Below are 20,821 nucleotides of genomic sequence, written 5' to 3'. Positions count from 1 at the left end.
TTGTATCCAGATCAGATGAAGGACTGCGCCTAGACACGACCACAACACATCCTTGAAGTATCAGCAGAGATTGTGTCAACTAGACTCTCCCCTGTGAAGGCCTCATCGACGCGACAGCCATCAGCACTGATCCTCAACAAACTCGTCTTCATACCGGGCTGACTTCAAGGCCGGTATGGAAAACCCTTATTATCTGGTTGAAGATGGAACTGGATAATATTCTGAATGTTCCAATCTGACTTCTAACCTGTAATGCTGCCTGAATCATAATCAAGTCAAGTAAAGTCACCTTCATTTATAAAGTGCTTTTAACAATATAGATTGTTTCAAAGCAGCTGTACAGTGATAATAGGATATTAAAGTAACAGAGATTGTTTTGGCCTCACTCTTGGCTCTAGGATAAGGTTATTGTCTAGTTGAAGTTAGTTTTGATTGATTGACTTCCGTCACAACGATCATTAGTTATTAACTTAGGGCCGCTAACACGACACCGTTCTAACAGAAAACCCTTAATGCGATCCAGTATTTCTAAATAAGGATTTAGATTATCAGCCATAATGTCTAAACCATCCGAGGTAGACTGACCACCAGCTATGAGGTTGTTAAACGAAGGTTTTTGCTCCTGTAGAAGCTATAAGTTAAGTTTGTATGAAATCAACCTTGTTTTAAGAAAAACGTGTTTTATCCGCGATCTTATGAAAGAAACTACACTACCCACAATCCTAAGCGTAGCAGCAACGTCTGCTGATTGGTCCAACTCAATGTTACCATAGAAACGTTTACCTTACTGGCGTACGGCAGGCTACACGCAGCTGTTGTTGAAGTGTACCGGGTTGCTCTGCTGCATCAGGACGTAGACAGCCATACCCCAGCTTTCACGCTTTCCCACTTGGGAGTTTTCATTTACCATCCTAACCACATCGCCATATGTGACTTCAGGCAGGTTGCGGAGAGATTTGGTCCAGCGGTATCTATCGGACTCCGCCATTGTAAAAAGCTAACCGGAAGAGCTGTATCCCTACTAAAAGACGAACTTCCGGTCTTCAATTTTTTCGTGACATAGGCCTATAGGGATCAAATGAAGTTTTGACAGAACCGGCTAATATGGTCATACTTCCTGGTTCTTGTAAGAATTCTAGCGGGTGCGTTTTGGACCAGCTGTAGTTTATTTATTAAGCGTGCAGGGCAACCACCCAGTAGAGCATTACAATAATCTAGCCTTGATGCCATGAACGCATGAACTAACGGTTCCGCATTTGTCATTGAGAGCATATGACGTAATTTATATATATTTTTAAGATGGAAAAATGCAGTTTTACAGATACTAGACGCTTGACTTTCAAATGAAAGATTGGTATCAAAGAGCACACCCAGGAAGTTTAGTCACCTAATTATACACTGTTCGTTCGTTGGCCTCAATGAATTTAAGAGCTTTTTAATTTGTGTAAAGGGCAAAATAAGACTTTAAGACCTGCTGAAACCCTGTGAGTGTCTGTAGACGTTTAACACTTTTACTCAAGTCGTATTGGAATTGGTGACGTGTAATGGACTCATTTTACTCAAGTATGGTTTTCAGGTACTCTTTACACCTCTAGAAACAGTTTATGAAATAACGAGACACGTCCCTCTGCAGACAGACAAGAGACACCAAACATTCTGCTGATGAGCTCACATCAACATTCACAAACAGATCTGATCAGTCTAACATACAAAGTATGGTTTGTTACACACCATAATGAAAATCTGACTGTTTCTGATTGCAATGAAACAAACAAACGTTCTTGTACAGGTGTTAAAATTAAACAAAAGCCAACTTTGTGTTTGATGATATTTAATCAAATGTAAAGTCATGCAACCATGATATTAGTTTTTGTTTTGAACTGAATTTGATAACAAAAAGAAAATTTAAATTTAAAAATAAAATATACAAATATTAAATTGAGTACCCAGTAAAAAATAAAATAACTGATATATAAACTACCCAGTATTTTTTATTATAAAATAACAGAAAAAAAACTATTTAAAATCAATACCATTACCACCACACTGCATTACTTCTTATTATGTGCATAATTAATCACAGAACGCCAAATGTGAAGCACATGTAAGATTTGAGAATGAAAGCTTTTGACAAACGTGACAGTCATTCACAGCTCGGAGCAACTCAGCGCTAATGATTTATTTTGTAAATGATGTACATTTTCAATACTAGACATTCCCATTTACACCTGAAAAGAAGCAAAAGCTTCTTATATTCAGAACAAACCTAAAAATGGCTTGACAAAAACAGACGATATTTACACTTACAAGATCGTATTGGCTCAAGTAAAATGAAAATCATTTTTAAAAACAAAAATCTGTGAATTAGATCCCGGTGGGACATTAAGCTGAAAGCAGTTCATAACAGCAGAAAGAGAAGGATCCACACAGTAAAAATGTAAAACATGCTGATGTGGACACTGAAGCGGGACGGGAAGGCTAGACTTTAGAATAAGCACAAACAGCTACTGTACTGACTACAGGAGATACAGAGATGCTCAGAACTTCTGCGAGAGCGTCTGTTTCTCCAGGAGCAGGTCAGCGAATCTCTGCTGCAGCTCTTTTTCTCTTTCCTGTTGCCTCTGAACATCCTCTCTCAGGGCCTGGATATGAACGACAGTGTTGATCAGTGATAATCAAGTATTAACTTTGTAAGCAATTTAGTTTTAAATTGGTTTTTTTTTTTAACAAAAACCCCCAGGTTTGTTTGTTTTCAACACCATCACAAAAAAAATAAAAATATATATATATATACATTAAGTTAAGCAAATAATTTTATTGAGTGGGACTTGAGTGACAAATTAATGTATTCAAAGAATGGACCCCATTTATAATTTCCTAAACTTTTGCAAGCAACTGAATTTTAGGGTCAAAATTCCATGAATTTTAAAACATAAATATATAATATATTCTTTCTTTCTTTAAAATGTAATATTTTTTATTAATTAAATTATATATTGCATATATCAAATGCATATAATTTATCAGATTTAATTAATATCTGCATTATTTAAATATTTACATTACTTAATTTTATAATAATTTTTTTTATATATATACAGCTCTGGAAAAAAATTAAGAGACCACTGCAAAATTATCAGTTTCTCTGGTATGTTATCAGTTTATCTGTATGTGTTTGGGTAAAATTAAAATTTTTGTTTAATGCTCTAAACTACTGACAACATTTCTCCCAAATACCAACTAAAAATATTTTCATTTAGAGCATTTATTTGCAGAAAACGACAACTGGTCAAAATAACAAAAAATATGTTGCATGGCCTGCTGGAAAAACCAATCCTCAGAGTTGGAGAACATTGTCAGAGTAGAAGGAAGCAAGTTTTCTTCCAGGACAACATTGTACATGACTTGATTCATGCGTCCTTCAAAAAGACAAATCTGCCCGATTCCAGCCTTGCTGAAGCACCCCCAGATCATCAAATTTCAGCTTTGTCCAACACCTGGTCGTCTAATTTTAGACAGAGACCTGGAGAGGCCTACAAGCCACAGTGTCTCGCACCCACTGTGAAATTTGGTGGAGGATCAGTGATGATCTGGGGGTGCTTTAGCAAGGCTGGAATCGGGCAGATTTGTCTTTGTGATCAAGACCCTGTCATGGCCAGCCCAATCTCCAGACCTGAACCCCATTGACAAGCTCTGGAATGTGATCAAGAGGAAGATGGATGTCACAAGCCATCAAACAAAGCAGAGCTGCTTTAATATTTGAACCAGGAGTGGCATAAAGTCACCCAACATCAATATGAAAGACTGGTGGAAAGCATGCCCAGATGCATTCAGGGTTATTCCACCAAATATTGATTTCTGAACTCTTCCTAAGTTAAAACATTAGTATTGTTGTTTAGTATATTAGTGTATATTAGTATTATTACTAAAATATTAGTGTTGTTTAAAAGTTAATATGAACTTATTTTCTTTCCATTATTCGAGGTCTGACAACACTGCATCTTTTTCGTTATTTTGACCAGTTGTCGTTTTCTGCAAATAAATGCTCTAAATGACAATATTTTTATTTGGAATTTGGGAGAAATGTCAGTAGTTTATAGAATAAAACAAAAATGTTCATTTTACCCAAACACATCTATAAATTGCATTTTACCCAAACACATCAATAAATTGCAAAGTTATCAGTTTTATTGTGGTCTAAATTTTTCCAGAGCTGTATAATTGCAATTTACCCATGTTGTTTAACCAGCAAAATACCGGAAGTGGTGCATTCCATGGATGAGAATCCAAAGATCCTGCATTATTAGATCGGTTTCTAAGACTGCATGATATATTAAAACCATTTCATAGTGTAATTGTGAAAACAAAGGCTGCGATTCAATTAAATAAATATATGCACTGCGGGTTTCGGAGTGATTGGTTGTTTAAGATTAAGTCAGGGTATATACAGAAATCCTGGAGGTAAATTAAATACCTTTTGACTTTTATGAGGGGGGGGGATTACACGGTCACCCATCTTCATAATTATACTTTTGAAATCCAAAATTTCACGGCAAAATACAGTGAAAGTCCAAAGTTTCAATACTGCTCAACACCATCTTTTTTTCATGATTAATATTGCATTGCATATAATGTGTGCTGGTCAATTAGTCTGAAATTAAGAAACCCCTAGAAAACAGTAGATTAAAAAAAATTATATAAAAAACACTAACATCAGAACATTGTACATTTAAGATATGCTACTTAATTTATTATTCCAATATGTATTTTAAATAATTTTAAAAGCTTCTGTTCACTTAGGTCTATTTTAATTACCACAAAAAATATTATCCGATTACTCAATCAAAATAATCGACCAATTACCAAAATAACCGTTAGTGACAGCCCTAGATTAGTTAACACATTTCAAAAAGCACCTGCATTGTTTTGCATTTTGTGACTTTCAGTCACATATTTAGTCATTGAAGATTTCTTAAAAATAGTGTAAAAATATTGTCTCGTCTCATGAACCCAAAATCGTGTATCGTCTCGAGAGCTAAGTGTTTCATCACACCCCTAATCACAACATCTAATAGAGATAGTAAAGTTTTTCACCTCCTTTCTGCGTGGAATGGCATGGTCTTCCTGTTTCTTCAGCTCCTGGAAGGTGTGGAGCTCCACGTTGGCCTGTTCCACCTGATCCCAGAGTTCACTGAGCTGTTTAAGCAGTCCCATGGCCCGAGACTGATACCCGCCCAGAAGAATCTTCATCTTCTTCTCCATCTTCGCCGCACGCTTGGCTTCTGTGGTCATGTGACCTCTGTTAATCTGTTAGACAGAGGAAGTGAGGGGAACTGTTACAAACAAGACAGCAATCAGAATGATTTAAAGATGACTTTGCATTGTGATTGAATAAACCACATGCAAAGCCTGAACTACCTGCTGCATTCATTTTTGAACTGTTGAAAGTGTATCAGTGAAACTGTTTTTGCACTGAAGCCAGACTTAATTTGTCGAGATAAAAAGAAAATAGTGGATGAGGTAAAATATATTTAAAAAAAATACATAAAAAAAAAAAAATAATGTAAAATATCAACTAAAAAAATACAAGCTCATACAAATAAATTAAATACATTTATGAATCTTTTAATTTGTGTAAAGGGTGCAATAAGACTTTAAGACCTACAAAAACCCTGAGTGTAAAAAAAATAAAAAAATCTAATAAATAAATAGAATCCAAAAACAACACAAAAAACCCACAAATGAGCAACATTTAATCTCTGCTAAATTGAAACAGTTCTTGGTCTTGTAATGCTGCGATGGGAGGTCTAAAAAAAAATCAGGATTCAATTTTTGCCTTCAGACACTGGCACCAAGAAATATTGAAACCATTGCAAACGTAAACTATTTTCAGAGGTTCAATTTTGCAATAATGTGAGACATGCATAAAAGCAGTGAATTCTAAAAAGTTATGAGATGGAAACAAAAACAATAAACCTCCAATGTCAACACAGGCCTCAGAAACACACGCCATGTCTTTGGGCTTTAACAAACCATTATGCAATTATAATGGATCTGTTTTCATTCGTGCGCCTGACGTTTTCCAGCAAGCGTCCGGCTGCCAGCTGAAAGTCCTGACTGGGCATCTCTGGGAAAAACATCCAGATGAGCCGAAGCAATGAGACCAGCACAACATCCAGACAACAGCAGACCATCTCAAAGTGACTATCAGCTGATCAACTAAGTATATTATGAACACATTAAAAATTTTGAAGAAAGAAAAACTTCCTTTATTAATATTTCATATTAAAGGTAGGGTAGGTAATTTTCAGAGAGGCTAGCAATAGCGATCTTTAGAGCGTCTCTAAAGCCACTCCTCATCCAAAACACATGAACGCGTGCAACCAGAGCAAACAAAAGCATCACGAGAGACAGCATTAAACTACCTCATGTCTTAAAGTACATAACATTACAAAAACAATAAAACAAACAGCTTTAGTTGTACCACCTGACTGCTGCAGATTCATTTCGGACCGAATTCAATGATTGGACAAACATTTGATGGTCCTTTTAGGCCTTCCACAGACAATATATATACACATATAAATACATTTAGACCACTTAGTGATTTCTATCAGGATGTGAAGAGACTTTCAACCAGCATAAATGTTTCTGGATCAAATAGCCTATCCTGCCTTTAACAAAATTGAACAGAATTGTGAGATATAAACTCCCAATTGTGAGAAAAAAAGTCAGAATTGTGAGATAGGTCGCAATTACTCTTTTTTTTTTAAATTATGTGACAGATTTTTTTTAATGCAAACTCAGAATATCAAATGTAATATATATTTTATTTATTTTTATTATTTATTTTTAATTTTTATCATTACATTATGGAAAATAATGAACATCATCACAATATGCTAATTCTTTGAGAAGGACATGTATATATGTATATTTTATTCAATTACTATATACATTTTAAATGGAAATTTATATATTTCTTATATGTTTTATAAGTGTATATATATAATTGAGGTAAAATCCGTATTAAATCTAACTACAGCTGAGGTCGGTTTATAAAATGTGCAGTGCGCATGCTGCCGGCATAAATCTGGTGATTCTTTGAATGAGAGCCGCGTGCCACGGCTTCCCTCTTCCTGCAGGAACACCAGCTCCCCCACGGCTCTGAACGTGCTGCTGTGTGAATCGCCTCCAAGTTTCCGCAACACGCTCCCAGCCAAGACATATGAACACAAACGCAGTCTTTGTGGAAGAGGGGGTTGGGGGCTAATGAACTGAAGCTCTGCACATGTGCACATCCTGAAACTGCAGGCTGCTGGCTGTCTGTCTTACTGGTGATGAACATTTCTGTTTGTGTTAAACCAAGCATTAATGCCCAGGAGAAGTTTAGAGCCATCCTCATTAAAACAGAATTAACGGATTTATCACACTTTCTTTTGACTGGTTAATTACAAGGTTAACACTCTGGATAACATTTAAGCACTAAGAGGAGATCGGAATTAATGGTCTCTTGTACTAAAAGCAATAAGACACTCAAGTGGTTTTAACAAAACCCGTTACTAAACATAAAAAAAATAAAAAAAAATAAAAAGAAATTGAAAAGAAATAGTAAAATACAAAAAATATATATTTATATATATAAAATTAACAAAAAATAAACACACTGCATGCCTTTTAAGATTGGAATAAACTGTCTCTAAAAGCAATAAGACACTCAAGTGATTTTATCAAAACCCTGATTAATACTTTAAACTTTAAATCCTTAAACATAAGCTTCAATCAGCCAGACGACGACAACACCATCTACTGGACGCAAAGGGTGCACACAGAACACAAGGATGATGATCTTACCTCCAGCTTCTTCTCCATAGACTCGATTCGGTCCTTCTTGCTGGCCAGATTGGCTCGGGTGTAGCGGCTCTGTCCGGGCAGGTACAGGACCTGACTGTAACACTCCTCCCACACCTGATTATAAGCCTCCATAGAGAGATCTCCATGACTCATCCCATGTTTCACCACCTCCATTTCCTGGCCCAGCAGCTCTCCTGCCTTCAAACGAAAACATACAGCTGAGCCTTCTGACGCATTGGGTTTGAATACATATAGTGATGTACTTTTATGAGGGAAGATAACTGATGCCAGAACCAAATATTAAATTTTATTTGCATTAAAAAAAAAAACATTTTTTTGCAAGGTGACATTATTTCTGACAATTAAGCATATTGACCCTCAATTTACAAAAGAAAATCGTCCTGACTGAACGTCCTGGTTTTTTTTGTGTGTGTGTTTTTTTTAACTCAGCATACCATTACTTAATACTTATACTTAATTTGTACATACATTTGCAACAGCTAATAAAAAAAGCATAAATACTTTATTTTGGAGATTCACCCTTCTAAATAATTTGCCAGGCCACACTGAATCTGTACCTGCAGAATGACAAAAGCTCCAGAGATTCACAGAATTTTAATGTCATGTTTAAAATTCTAGACCTCTCCAAAGCACTGTGTGTTCCCAAGTATAATTTAATGAAATCATTTTATTATAAAGCACTCTCAGATTTTCCACCCAGATTAAAAAAAAGTGCCTATGCCATATGGGTCTAATAATTAACCAAAGTAGCAAACCTTTTTGAGCTCTTCCTCTGAGATCTTATCGTAGGGTGTTTTCTCTAGGTAGGAGATGTGCTCGGCGTTGTTGGAGCTGGATCCCACTCCTTTACCCTTTCTGGCCTGGATGTCACTGAAGGGGTGATGCAGACAGTCGTAGTGGATCATGGTGATCATTTCCTTCTTGACGAGTTCTTCTGCCAGCTGCAGGTCCGTCAGAGGCGGCTCCACATTATGAGGCCGGAGTATCGTCTCATTCACCTGAACACACAGATAAAGACTTCATCTCATGGTAGTACAAATACTTTTTTTTATTTATTTTTTTAAGTACTATTTCTTTATCTATAAAACTTAATGAAGCAAAAATGACTAGGTGCACTTTAAAGAACTGGTCACAACCCATCAACAAGTCAATCCCCCAGTTTTGCCCCACATTACTTCCCTCTGAAATGTATTGCAAAATCTTTAAGACAGTATGTTGCTAAAAAGTTTATTTAATTTATATAGCATTTTTAAAAAGAAAGCAAGGCTGATCAAAGTGCTGAACAACCATAGATGCATTATATGTATTTATATAATAAAAAAGTATGTGCCAGTGTTGCTATCGCAAACAAAACTAAAACCAGAACTACTGAAAATATTTATTAATTGAAATTAAAGGGTTTGTTCACCCAAAAATGAAAATTCTGTCAGTATTTACTGTATATTTACTGTACAATACTGTGTTTAGTATTTACCCTCATGTTGTTCCAACCCCGTAAGACCTTCGTTCATCTTCGGAACACGAATTAAGATATTTTTGATGAAATCTGAGAGCTGGATCACTCCTCCATAGGCTTCTTGAGGGATTGAACTTGCAGGCCCCGAAAAGTTATTACAGACATCGTTATAATAGTCCAAGTGACTACAGTGGCTCAATCTTAAGTTTATCAAATGACAAGAATACTTTTTGTGCGCAAAAAAACAAAAATAACAACTTTATTTCAACTATTCATTTTCTTCTCTGTAGGCCTCGAGTAAGTTCACTAGTGTAAAGGCATAGAGCTTCTGTTGTTGTACGTCACACGCATCACCCACATGACCAGCGTCGGCCAATAGTGAGCCTACGTGTTACGTAGCTTTACGCTATTACACTAAGTTAACTGACTAGAGGCCAACAGAGAAGGAAATGAATAGTTGAAATAAAGTCGTTATTTTTGTTTGTTTTTGCACACAAAAAGTATTCTCGTCGCTTGATAAACTTAAGATTGAGCCACTGTAGTCACTTGGACTATTTTAACAATGTCTTTAATAACTTTGAGGTCGGCAAGTTTCAATCCTTTTGAGGCCTCCTATGGAGGAGTATGGAGGAGTGATCCAGCTCTCAGATTTCATCAAAAATATCTTAATTCGTGTTCCGAAGATGAACGAAGGTCTTACGGGGTTGGAACAACATGAGGATGAGTAAATACTGACAGAATTTCCATTTTTGGGTCAACTATTCCTTTAAAATTAATATATAAAACATAATTTTAAATTATTTTTATATTTAGTTTTCATTTTAATTTGAAAGTTTTTGCAATTTAGTTTTGTATTTTTGTAGTTAAGTATTTTTTTTTAAATGTCTACAAATAGATTTAATTTTTTTTCAGTTATTTTATTACAATAACCTCTTTGGGACAGATCATCAAGTATGGATGTTCTCACCTCTGAAGGTCTTGGTAAATCTCTCTGGACTGCCGTGTGTCTCTGACGCAGCTCCTTCTCCCTCTCAGCATCTCTCACGGCCTGTGGATATGTCACACAAGATAAATAACACCCAGAACAAACAAACAAAAGCACCTTCTGGGTCTTGAGCGACCACTTTATGAACATCAGTGTGTTTACAGATCACAGCGTCAACGGACCTGTTTACGCAGTTCTATCTCGGCCGCATCCTCCACAAAACTCTCGTCCACCTCAGTTTCCTCCAGCTCTTTCTCAGCGTTTTCAGGAAGAACAATCTCAAAATCATTTTTGGGCACCGGCAGAGACATCAAGCCCAACTTGAGCTGCTCGCGGGACTCCCTTTGCTGGAACAAACAGAACAAATCTAACCATGATGCAAAAACACAATGCTGACACATCTGTACTTAAATCAAAACTGCACTGAAGGACAATGATTTAACACACCAAGTGTTTGGCAAATGACGGGTCACTGTAGTCCACACTTCCCTCCTCTGTGTTGATGTTGAGTTTGTCCCGCAGCGGGGTCCTGCCTGGGGTCACACCCACTGAGGGTTTAGGAGTCATTCCACCTTGAGGGGTCATGCCCTCGGCTCCATGGCTGGGGGTTCTGGGAAACCATATTCATAAAGGCATTATTCACACAGCTCATTAAACCTGAAATTTAGCATAAACTTTAAAATTATGATATATTCAATGTAGATAATAGATAATATCTGGTTTAAAATATAATAGTTTTCAAAGGTTTGGGGTTGGTAAGAATTTGTTTTCAAAATAATTATTTTCAGCTCACCAAAGCTGCATTTATTTAAATGAAAATATAGTAAAACCTGGCTGTGATATTGTGAAATATTACTTTTCTTATTTGAATATATTTTAAAATGTAATTTATTCATGTAATGCAAAGCAGAATTCAGCATCCTTACTCCAGTCTTCAGTGTCACATTTTCTGCACAAGAAACATTTCTGATTATTATCAATGTTGAAGACAGTTGCTACTTCATATTTTTATGGAAACTGATAAATTGTTTCAGGATATTTGGAAAAGTTCAAAAGATCTTTTCAAATTTAAAATAGAAGTCTTTTGTAACATTATCAATGTATTTACTGTTAATTGAATGCATCCTTGCTGAATGAAAGTATTAATTTTATTAAAAAACAAATACATAAAAAGCTTACTGACCCCAAACTTTTGAATGATAGTGTATATTATAGCTCTAGCACTAAAATCTGAAATCTATACTAATGTGCCCAACCATAACTTAAACATAAGTTACTGTGTAGAATATTGGTTTAATCTTTACTATTAAATATTTAATAATAATTTTGACTCTTGTCAAACACTGTTGTCTTGTTGCTTTGGTGGCATTTTATTTAAGCAATAAGATACTCAAGGACGTGTGATAGTGATTTTATTTGCATCAACAACCCAGAACCATAAGACCAAATCACTTGTAAACCACTCAAGTGGCTTTAGCTGTGTTCACACTACCAGTGACTTTGTCGCTGCATGTCACCAGCGGCTGGCGGTGAGATCACTGTAAGTGTTCCCTCTACTGGTTGCCAAGTAATGTTTGTGAATGATATTCACAGATGTTACTCCATGATGTAGACAACAAATCAAATTTCTTACCGCTACAAAAAAACGTTTCGGAAGGAAAAGACTAAATATTAATGAATCCATACATAAAATGCTTCACTTTAAAGATGAACTGGAAACAGCGAGTGCTCTTTGCCATTGTGGCTATTTATCTGCAAGCGCCAGTCTATGTGGGTTAACAAAACCATTCAGGCTTAAAGTCAGCATGGCAAGTAACCCCACATGTACACAGTTACATATATATTGTAGGAAAGTTGCTGAGCACTAAAATAAGATCTTGCCTCAACACTCTACTACATTATGTCATGACATCACGTGCGCTCTAGGGGTGTGTGATATTGACAAAAAAAAGATATTTCGATATTTTCTGGGATTTTCTCGATAACGATTATTAGACGATATTTTACTGAGTGTTTATCGTGTTGGTACTTTGGCAGGTTTAGGACTGTCGTGGACAGCCGACTCCTAAAGTTTTTGATGTTGTTCATACTCTGTGTGGTGATCAGTTCACAGCAGCGACAGAAATTTTTGTTGTTTCAATTGATTTTTACTTTAAATGGGCATTTTTACCTTTATAAAGCCATTTTTAAACTAATTATATGCATATTTTGTCAATTTCACAAATTTAATCAAATTCAATTATAAAAATAAGACACAATAGGACTGTTACCAATCAAATGAAATCAGTATCAACAAAATTCAGCTGTGCAATATTGAATATTGATATTTAAAATAAAATATTAAAATATACTTTAAATGTGAAATTGAAACCACTAGTAGGTGGCAGCAAGTCACTGTTAATGAGCAAATCATTGAGATTCAATCGATTCATTCAAACGGCTGATTCATTCATGGAAAGAAGCATTTGACTGTTTATCTATCCTAGTCAACTGATCCGTTCAAATCACACTGCCATGTGTGGCTTTTTTCGTTGGCGAAATAGAGCAAAAACAGGCAATATGGTGTCTAAAATGTAAGTCAATTAATATTAATTTCTTGTTTATTAAACTTGTATAAAATCAAAAATCACATTTGTTATGCTGATATTTGGAGAAAAACTGCACTCTTGTGATATTTATTACTAAATGATATAAATAAAGACTAAATCACGCAGTTAAAGCGTGCACTCTAAATGCCCACCCACACTAGTCTAATCTACAAGACTACATCATGTAAAATATGCATGCACACTCTGGGTGTGTGTGAGGGATAAGCTATGCTTGATAATGCATTGAAACATATCTCAACTTTATTACGTTGCTGGACACGCCTTCATCCTGTCGTCAACGGTGCCAGCTAGTAGTGTTGTCACGGCACCAAAATTTCAGTATTCGGTACCAATACCAGTAAAAATCCACAGTTCTTAGTACCAATTTCAGTACTGAAGCGTAAGTTAGTGTGTCGTTCCGATACTACCTTCCGATACAAACCTACCTGATACCAATTTAGAGGCCGTTCACATATCGCGTTTTTTGCGCGTGGAAATTCGTTATTTCAAATGTAGGCTATGCCGCGGCGAGGTCTCAACAGGTCATGTGAAAAAAAAACAACCGATCAGCTTCCTCCTTTACATAACAACATTGAAAGCTCAGCCGAACAGCTGATCATAGTCATCCCTAACCCATAAATATATCTAGTAGTAAAGCAAATGCAAGGGCTAGAAATCAATTAATTCTTTGCTGATACTTCCTCATCATCATGGAGAGCGCAGTTCGCGCCGCTTTCTCCTTCCACAAGCTCTCCCGTGGCGTCTGTCGTTGCTATGTAACCATGAACAGAGGCACGCCTGGAAAAACGAGTGTGCCGCGTTCGCTTCTATTATGAGCGTGCTTGCCGCGCGCCTACATTTGAAATTGCGAATTTGCATGTGAACGGCCCCTTATGGTAACGTGACATTAGCCTAATCCAAAATATTTCCATATGTGGCTCTTTCCTCCTTTCGCGTCAACAAGTGGATTCAGAGCCACCGCATTAGCAGCGCCGCCGGTCACAATGTCTCAGAGTGTTTTTATGAAGAGGACGCAACTGTGCACCTTCCGGACAGCGCATCAAGAACCGGATTAACCCGGTACTTCGGTACCACTGGTACTGAAGAAAAGCGGGTACCGTAACAGTTTAATTTTTTTAGTACCGACTTGGTACCGAAGTACCGAGTCTTTTGACAACACTAGTCGCAAGACTCCGGAAATCGCCAGCTCTCCATTGAAGTAATGGGAAGGTGTCGCTTTGTTGCTGCCAGTGTGAACACAGCTTTACTGTTTTAATATGGCATTTTATTTTTGAAGACGTTTTACAAAACTCAATTACTATGATTATGAATATGCTAACCTACATATTCCATTTAAAAGTAGACATTTTCATGCATGATGGGTACCTGAAGGGTGTAGACAGCACAGTGTTGGGCGTCTGGACCACTTGTCTCTGTGGAGTGACACCAGAGAAGTCGCTCTCATGGAGGGGGGTATTCAGCCCTCCTTTAAGAGGGGTGTCCACGTTCGTAAGTGCCATCAAGTTCTGGGCTTCCTGTGGGGGTATAAGAACTGAGCAGTGAGACTCAGGGCAGAACATTAAACAACCAGTTTGAAAAGTGTGTGAAACTGCACCAAACCTGCAGGATCTTGTCCTGTGCCGCTGGAGTTTTGGGTGTGCGAAGGGCCATGGAGTTATTGGTCACGTTGTATTCAGACAGGAGAGCGCTGGAGGCTGAGTTGGTGATCCCAGACTCCTCTGCGGTCTGACGTGCGATTTCGCTGGCCTGACCCAGTTTGACAACCTCCTCTAGCTCAGCATCAGAAATCTAAAATCAAAACAAATCCATCAAATTCAAAATAAACTATCTGCAAATCTATTATAAAACAAATTGAGTGGCTAACGTGTTGTGATTAGTGTTATTTTAGTATTATTAATATACTATTATAATATTTAAATTTTTAGTTTTCATTTAATTTTAGATTTTTTTTAGCAATTTTATGTGATTTTGTAATTTATCTGGGTTTTTTTTATGTTTCTGTTCAGATTTTTTAATTTGGTTAACATGTTGCAATCAGTGTTATTTTAGTATTATTTACATTCTATTATAGTATTTATTAATATTTTGAATTAGCTTTTATTTTTATATTTTCAGTTTCCATTTAAATTTTTTGTTCAAGTTATGTGCTTTTGTAGTTTTTTCTATTTAATTTTTCTATTTTAGCTTTATTAATTTTAGTAAAGTTAGTCTTTTTTTCTTTCTTTACTTTGACTAAAGTTGGATTTACTTGGTTAAAAACCTTTTCACAAGTATCAACAGAATAAAAAAAGGTTCCTCAAAGGGGTAGAAGTATTACATTTCAGCAAAATATGTTTAATGGACAGTGGATTATGACAAGATGAACACTCTGGTGAATTTTCTCCTGATAGTAAACATTAACAAAACAAAAACAGTAAATGACTTCATCCCAGCAAATATTAAAAGGGAATATGCGTTTTGTCGTAACATTAAGATTTATTTCTCACAATTTATTTAAGCACCGACTTGAGAATTTCCCAATCTTGCAGTTGATGGAGATTTGTGGGATGCACATCCAGGTAAGTTATCATCTATATTTATATTTCAGCTTTATTTAAATTAACAAGAATTATTAACAGTTTTAGTTAACAATAGGACTAGTTGCGGTTTCTGGAATGACTGGGTGGTTGAGAAGGCGTTTATGCAGTTTGTGTTAAGGCAAGAAACACAGAAGTTAGTGATTTTTTTAGTTAGGTGGTAACGTTTGTGCTGAACTGACCTGTGGTGCCGGAAGCACCAGTTTGCTTCTCTTCTTTGTGAACTCGGACACTCCACTGGTCTGCAGGATGGCTGAAGGCAGATCGGACTCCTTCTTCTTCTTGATCTTCTGTCTGTCCTTCTTTCGGTCGCGATCCTCCTTCTCACTATACACAAAACAGCAGAGGGGCGGTCAAAAAAATGTCCATCCAAGCCACTGAAGTCCCTGCAGCTCAAAAACACGACCCCGCTCACCTCCTGAGATCTTTATCCAGATGCTGCTGGCGCAGTCGTTTGAAGTCAGGTTCCAAAGGATCATACAGCTCCATGGACGTATCGTAGAAGCCCTGAGCGGGTTTCTTTTCAAACGGGATCTCAGCATTATAGTCGACACCTCTCTTCTTCTTGCGCTTCTTCTGTATGTCGATGCCTGCTGCTCGCAGCTCCCTGCGCTTCTGAAGTGCTGCCAAACGACTGCGGAAGACAATGCAGGGAAGAATGAACAGTGAAGACAGCTTTATAATTAACTCCAACACTGTGAGAACTAATAAAATCCTAATAATGACACCATCAACTACACTTTTTTTAGATCATAAAATCAACAACTAGAGTTATTTAGTTAACTAAAACTAGTGATAATTGCCATTGGACCGATAAGTTTTTCTGTTTGGTCGATGTGTTGAAAGCGAAAAAGTATTAAAGCATTTGCTTTTCTATTTAAACTATGCTGCGCTCTATCCAGTTGGCCACGGTGTTATTTCATGTCACTTTCACTGCGTGTTGTATGTAAAATTAGCGTCAGCTGGTCTTTAAAAATATATATATGTATATATATATATATATATATATTACACACACACACACACACACACACACTCACCGAAAGGATTATTAGGAACACCATACTAATACTGTGTTTGACCCCCTTTCACCTCCAGATCTGCCTTAATTCTACGTGGCATTGATTCAACAAGGTGCTGAAAGCATTCTTTAGAAATGTTGGCCCATATTGATAGGATAGCATCTTGCAGTTGATGGAGATTTGTGGGATGCACATCCAGGGCACGAAGCTCCCGTTCCACCACATCCCAAAGATGCTCTATTGGGTTGAGATCTGGTGACTGTGGGGGCCATTTTAGTACAGTGAACTCATTGTCATTTTCAAGAAACCAATTTGAAATGATTCGAGCTTTGTGACATGGTGCATTATCCTGCTGGAAGTAGCCATCAGAGGATGGGTACATGGTGGCCATAAAGGGATGGACATGGTCAGAAACAATGCTCAGATAGGCCGTGGCATTTAAACGATGCCCAATTGGCACTAAGGGGCCTAAAGTGTGCCAAGAAAACATCCCCCACACCATTACACCACCACCACCAGCCTGCACAGTGGTAACAAGGCATGATAGATCCATGTTCTCATTCTGTTTACACCAAATTCTGACTCTACCATCTGAATGTCTCAACAGAAATCGAGACTCATCAGACCAGGAAACATTTTTCCAGTCTTCAACTGTCCAATTTTGGTGAGCTCTTGCAAATTGTAGCCTCTTTTTCCTATTTGTAGTGGAGATGAGTGGTACCCGGTGGGGTCTTCTGCTGTTGTAGCCCATCCGCCTCAGGGTTGTGCGTGTTGTGGCTTCACAAATGCTTTGCTCCATACCTCGGTTGTAACGAGTGGTTATTTCAGTCAAAGTTGCTCTTCTATCAGCTTGAATCAGTCGGCCCATTCACCTTTGACCTCTAGCATCAACAAGGCATTTTCGCCCACAGGACTGCCGCATACTGGATATTTTTTCCTTTTCACACCATTCTTTGTAAACCCTAGAAATGGTTGTGCATGAAAATCCCAGTAACTGAGCAGATTGTGAAATACTCAGACCGGCCCGTCTGGTACCAACAACCATGCCACGCTCAAAATTGCTTAAATCACCTTTCTTTCCCATTCTGACATTCAGTTTGGAGTTCAGGAGATTGTCTTGACCAGGACCACACCCCTAAATGCATTGAAGCAACTGCCATGTGATTGGTTGATTGGATTATTGCATTAATGAGGAATTGAACAGGTGTTCCTAATAATCCTTTAGGTGAGTGTGTATATATATATATATATATATATATATATATATATATATATATAAAATTCCCAGTGCACACAAGCTTACTAGATTACTAAGTGCCTTTTTTGTTACAGTGTTTACTTCCTTTTTATTCCCATTTCTTAATTTATTTTATAAATAAACTATAAAACAAAACTATACAGACATTTTAAAATGACAAAATAAACAACAAAATAAAAAATAAATAAAAAAAACACATTTAAAATTTTACTAAAAACTATAGTAGTATGTCAAAAGATTATTCAATGTTACCCCCCAAACCTCTCTTAATGACAAGATCTTACCGCGCTTCCTCCAGCTGTTTCTCTCTGGCCTTCCGCTTTGCCTTCTTGCCTTGTGTGTTGGCCAATCTAGCTCTGGCTTCAGACAGCATCTCCAGCTCATCTGCACAAGCATTTGTGAATGGTATGCTTTTTATTTTTCATTGTAGTGTAAAGCATTTTTTTCTTTCTTTCTGACATTTCATTAAACAGACACCCTCACCTTCATCCATATCCACAGGGTCAGGTCTGGCTGGTTTGGTCTCAGGGTTTGGGTCGATCTCTCCTGGTTTTAGTTTGCGAGGGTCATCACCCACATCATCTTCATTCTCTCTCTGAGCAGCTTTATCTCTGCAGTCATAAAGAATTAATTCAAGCTTATTTTGGTTCTGCAAAAAGCATGCAAACATAAAAAATGACATTGCAATTGTACAGCATTACATTCCCATTGCCTGACTAAAACATTGAGGATTTGACTGAATTGTGAAAAGTTAACCTATAACATTAATGATTTATATTATTTTTATCTGACAGTACAAATGGAAGTTATTACATGTTGCTTGTATTCTGCATCAAACAAATGTACTTACAGCAGATATTCATAATGCTCCAGACACTGAGCAGCCGTTCGTCCAATGATGGGGGCGATTGTTCTCCATTGAGTGGGCATCAGTTTGGCCAAATGAAGAAGTTTCTCCTCTTCCTCACGTGACCATTCTGTTTTCTTAATGCTGGGGTCCAGCCACTCATACCTGCATGAAACACACCATAAGTGAAATACACATGCATTCATTACAGTTGCTCATGTAAATGCACCTATGATGTTCAAAAATTACATGATCACTAGGTTGAGACATCACCTAAATAAGACAGACTCAAAGATATAAACTCACCATCTGGCTTTACACTGTTTGGCTGATTTGCGGTGCAGAAGGGATGCGATTCGAGACCACTGATTTTTGCCATATTTCATTACAGCTGCTTTGAGAATCTCATCCTGTTAATAAATCACACAAAAGACATGACTAGTTTAAGAGGTTTTACAAAACACAGAGAGCCCATGAAAATAGACGCTACAGCAAGAAGACTCATAAATGACAGATTATTTTACAATTACTAACCTAACTTGAACTTTGAAAAGCTGAAAATTGTAAATCAACTCTCAAACATTTTTCCACCATAATAAAATAACCTGAATAAATTTCACTCAAAAGTTAGAATATTCTTGTTTATAAAAGAAAAATCAGATTCAGTGTCAATGAAAAGCAAGGCAAATGTCACTTTTGAGCAGAATATATTTTCATGCGTGCGTTGCCACTAACAAACAAGCTGTAAATTAATAAATAAAATAAATATTAAATAATAGGGATGCACGATATATCGGCCACCATATCAGTATCGATATATGTTAATTTTAATGTTATTGGCCTAATAAGAAAATTTGGACTATATATTAAAGCCGATAAATAATGGATTATATCATTCAGCCGAGACACTTCAGATGCGCACTGTTTGAAATGATGGTTTTGAATTGCCTGAAATATGATTGGAATAACTTCAAAAAAGGAAAATACAGTTAAGTAAGTGCAACATGTGCAGCACGTGCAGCACAAATCTGTCATATCGGCTACATAAAATTATAAGAACAACATTATAAATCTGTGTTTGGGACATGGCTTTTAATGGTGAGACTTTTGTTTTTTTGTAATCAGGCATTCAAAAATTATATAAAAATTTGGATTTAGATTTATAAGCCAATATATCAGTTATTAAATATAAAGATGTATCGGTATCGGCCGAGTTCATGTGATCAGTGATTCGGTGCATCCCTATTAACCTAAATAGTCTACACACGACCAAAAGCCATAGTTGGAAAACACCTAGAGATATCTTGACAGTTAATACACGTGTAATTTAACGATTTAATGATCATGTTATTAAATATATGGTTATTAAAACAGTATCATTATTTGTGTTCAATCTTGATGTATGTTAATGTCACCCAATTTTTATGCAGTATATAATTAATAATATTGCCTAAAACAATCTCAACTTTGTAGGAATATTAACTTTTGGTAAAACTACAGTAATAGCATTCATGTTTTGATATTTTATTAACTCAAAATACTATTAAAAATATGTAACGTTAGCATACACCGCGAGCTGAATTCATTCTAACGTTACATCATCACTCACAACATAAAGAGAGAAGTAAATGAAACCACAGCAACGCGAATATGGGTAAAATTCAGATAATTAATACCTATTTGACGTTTGAATGCCTTTAACAAAATGCTCATGAGTTTTAATGCTAAAATATTGTGTTTTCTAAACAAACCTCAGTGTTGCGCCACACGCCTCCTTTAATCATAATCCGCGGCATGTTGACAATTTGAAGTCTTCACAGGCACTCGTGCAAAATAATATTGTTCTGGAACCTCAAATATGTGCAATTAAAACGAAATAAGAGAAATACACTGAGTTTATATGCAGCACGTTAAACTGCAGCTGGAGAAACAGAAATGGTGGCGAGCGCACAGAACTGTGGGAAGCAGGCTCTTCTTCTATTGATTCATTGGGTATCTGTCATGTCTCTTGAACTCAATAACGCCTCCCACGTCAGAGAGGCGAACGACATGCTCAACAAATGCATTCTATAATATACTCGCGTAATGTTGCACAGACAGTTATAACCGTTTACAAATATTTGATATTGTATTTATTTTGAATTTATTTACATTTAATTTAATTCTATTCAATGTTGCTTTATCAGCATTTCA

General features: G+C 36.6%; 1 protein-coding gene across 1 annotated transcript; it reads right to left on the bottom strand.

The window, feature by feature from the left end:
• Window positions 1-1,814: 1,814 nt before the first annotated feature.
• Window positions 1,815-20,618, bottom strand: cdc5l (CDC5 cell division cycle 5-like (S. pombe)). Its single transcript, XM_077238703.1, has 16 exons — window positions 20,380-20,618; window positions 18,935-19,038; window positions 18,632-18,793; window positions 18,265-18,392; window positions 18,066-18,165; window positions 15,917-16,135; window positions 15,684-15,828; window positions 14,525-14,713; window positions 14,291-14,439; window positions 10,764-10,926; window positions 10,499-10,663; window positions 10,299-10,379; window positions 8,631-8,873; window positions 7,855-8,052; window positions 5,095-5,307; window positions 1,815-2,642 (listed from the first exon to the last, which is right to left on the bottom strand). The coding sequence occupies exons 1-16, from the start codon at window positions 20,422-20,424 to the stop codon at window positions 2,538-2,540; spliced, it is 2,409 nt and encodes an 802-aa protein (XP_077094818.1). The 5' UTR covers window positions 20,425-20,618; the 3' UTR covers window positions 1,815-2,537.
• Between the last annotated feature and the right edge of the window lie 203 nt (window positions 20,619-20,821).

The sequence above is a fragment of the Siphateles boraxobius genome, unplaced genomic scaffold (genome assembly GCF_051911475.1).
Source record: "Siphateles boraxobius isolate OS27281-9 unplaced genomic scaffold, OSU_SipBor_1 22, whole genome shotgun sequence".
In the NCBI taxonomy this organism is placed as follows: Eukaryota; Metazoa; Chordata; class Actinopteri; order Cypriniformes; family Leuciscidae; genus Siphateles; species Siphateles boraxobius.
The sequence above is the reverse complement of the archived record's forward strand: the minus strand, read 5'-3'. Positions and strand labels throughout refer to the sequence as shown.

Coding starts and splice junctions, on each gene's coding strand:
- cdc5l (XM_077238703.1), bottom strand. CDS start 20,424: ATGCCGCGGATTATGATTAAAGGAGGCGTGTGGCGCAACACTGAG. Junction 10,664..10,763: donor CGTCATTTGCCAAACACTTG/GTGTGTTAAATC, acceptor TGTTTGTTCCAG/CAAAGGGAGTCCCGCGAGCA. Junction 5,308..7,854: donor CTATGGAGAAGAAGCTGGAG/GTAAGATCATCA, acceptor TCTGTCTAACAG/ATTAACAGAGGTCACATGAC.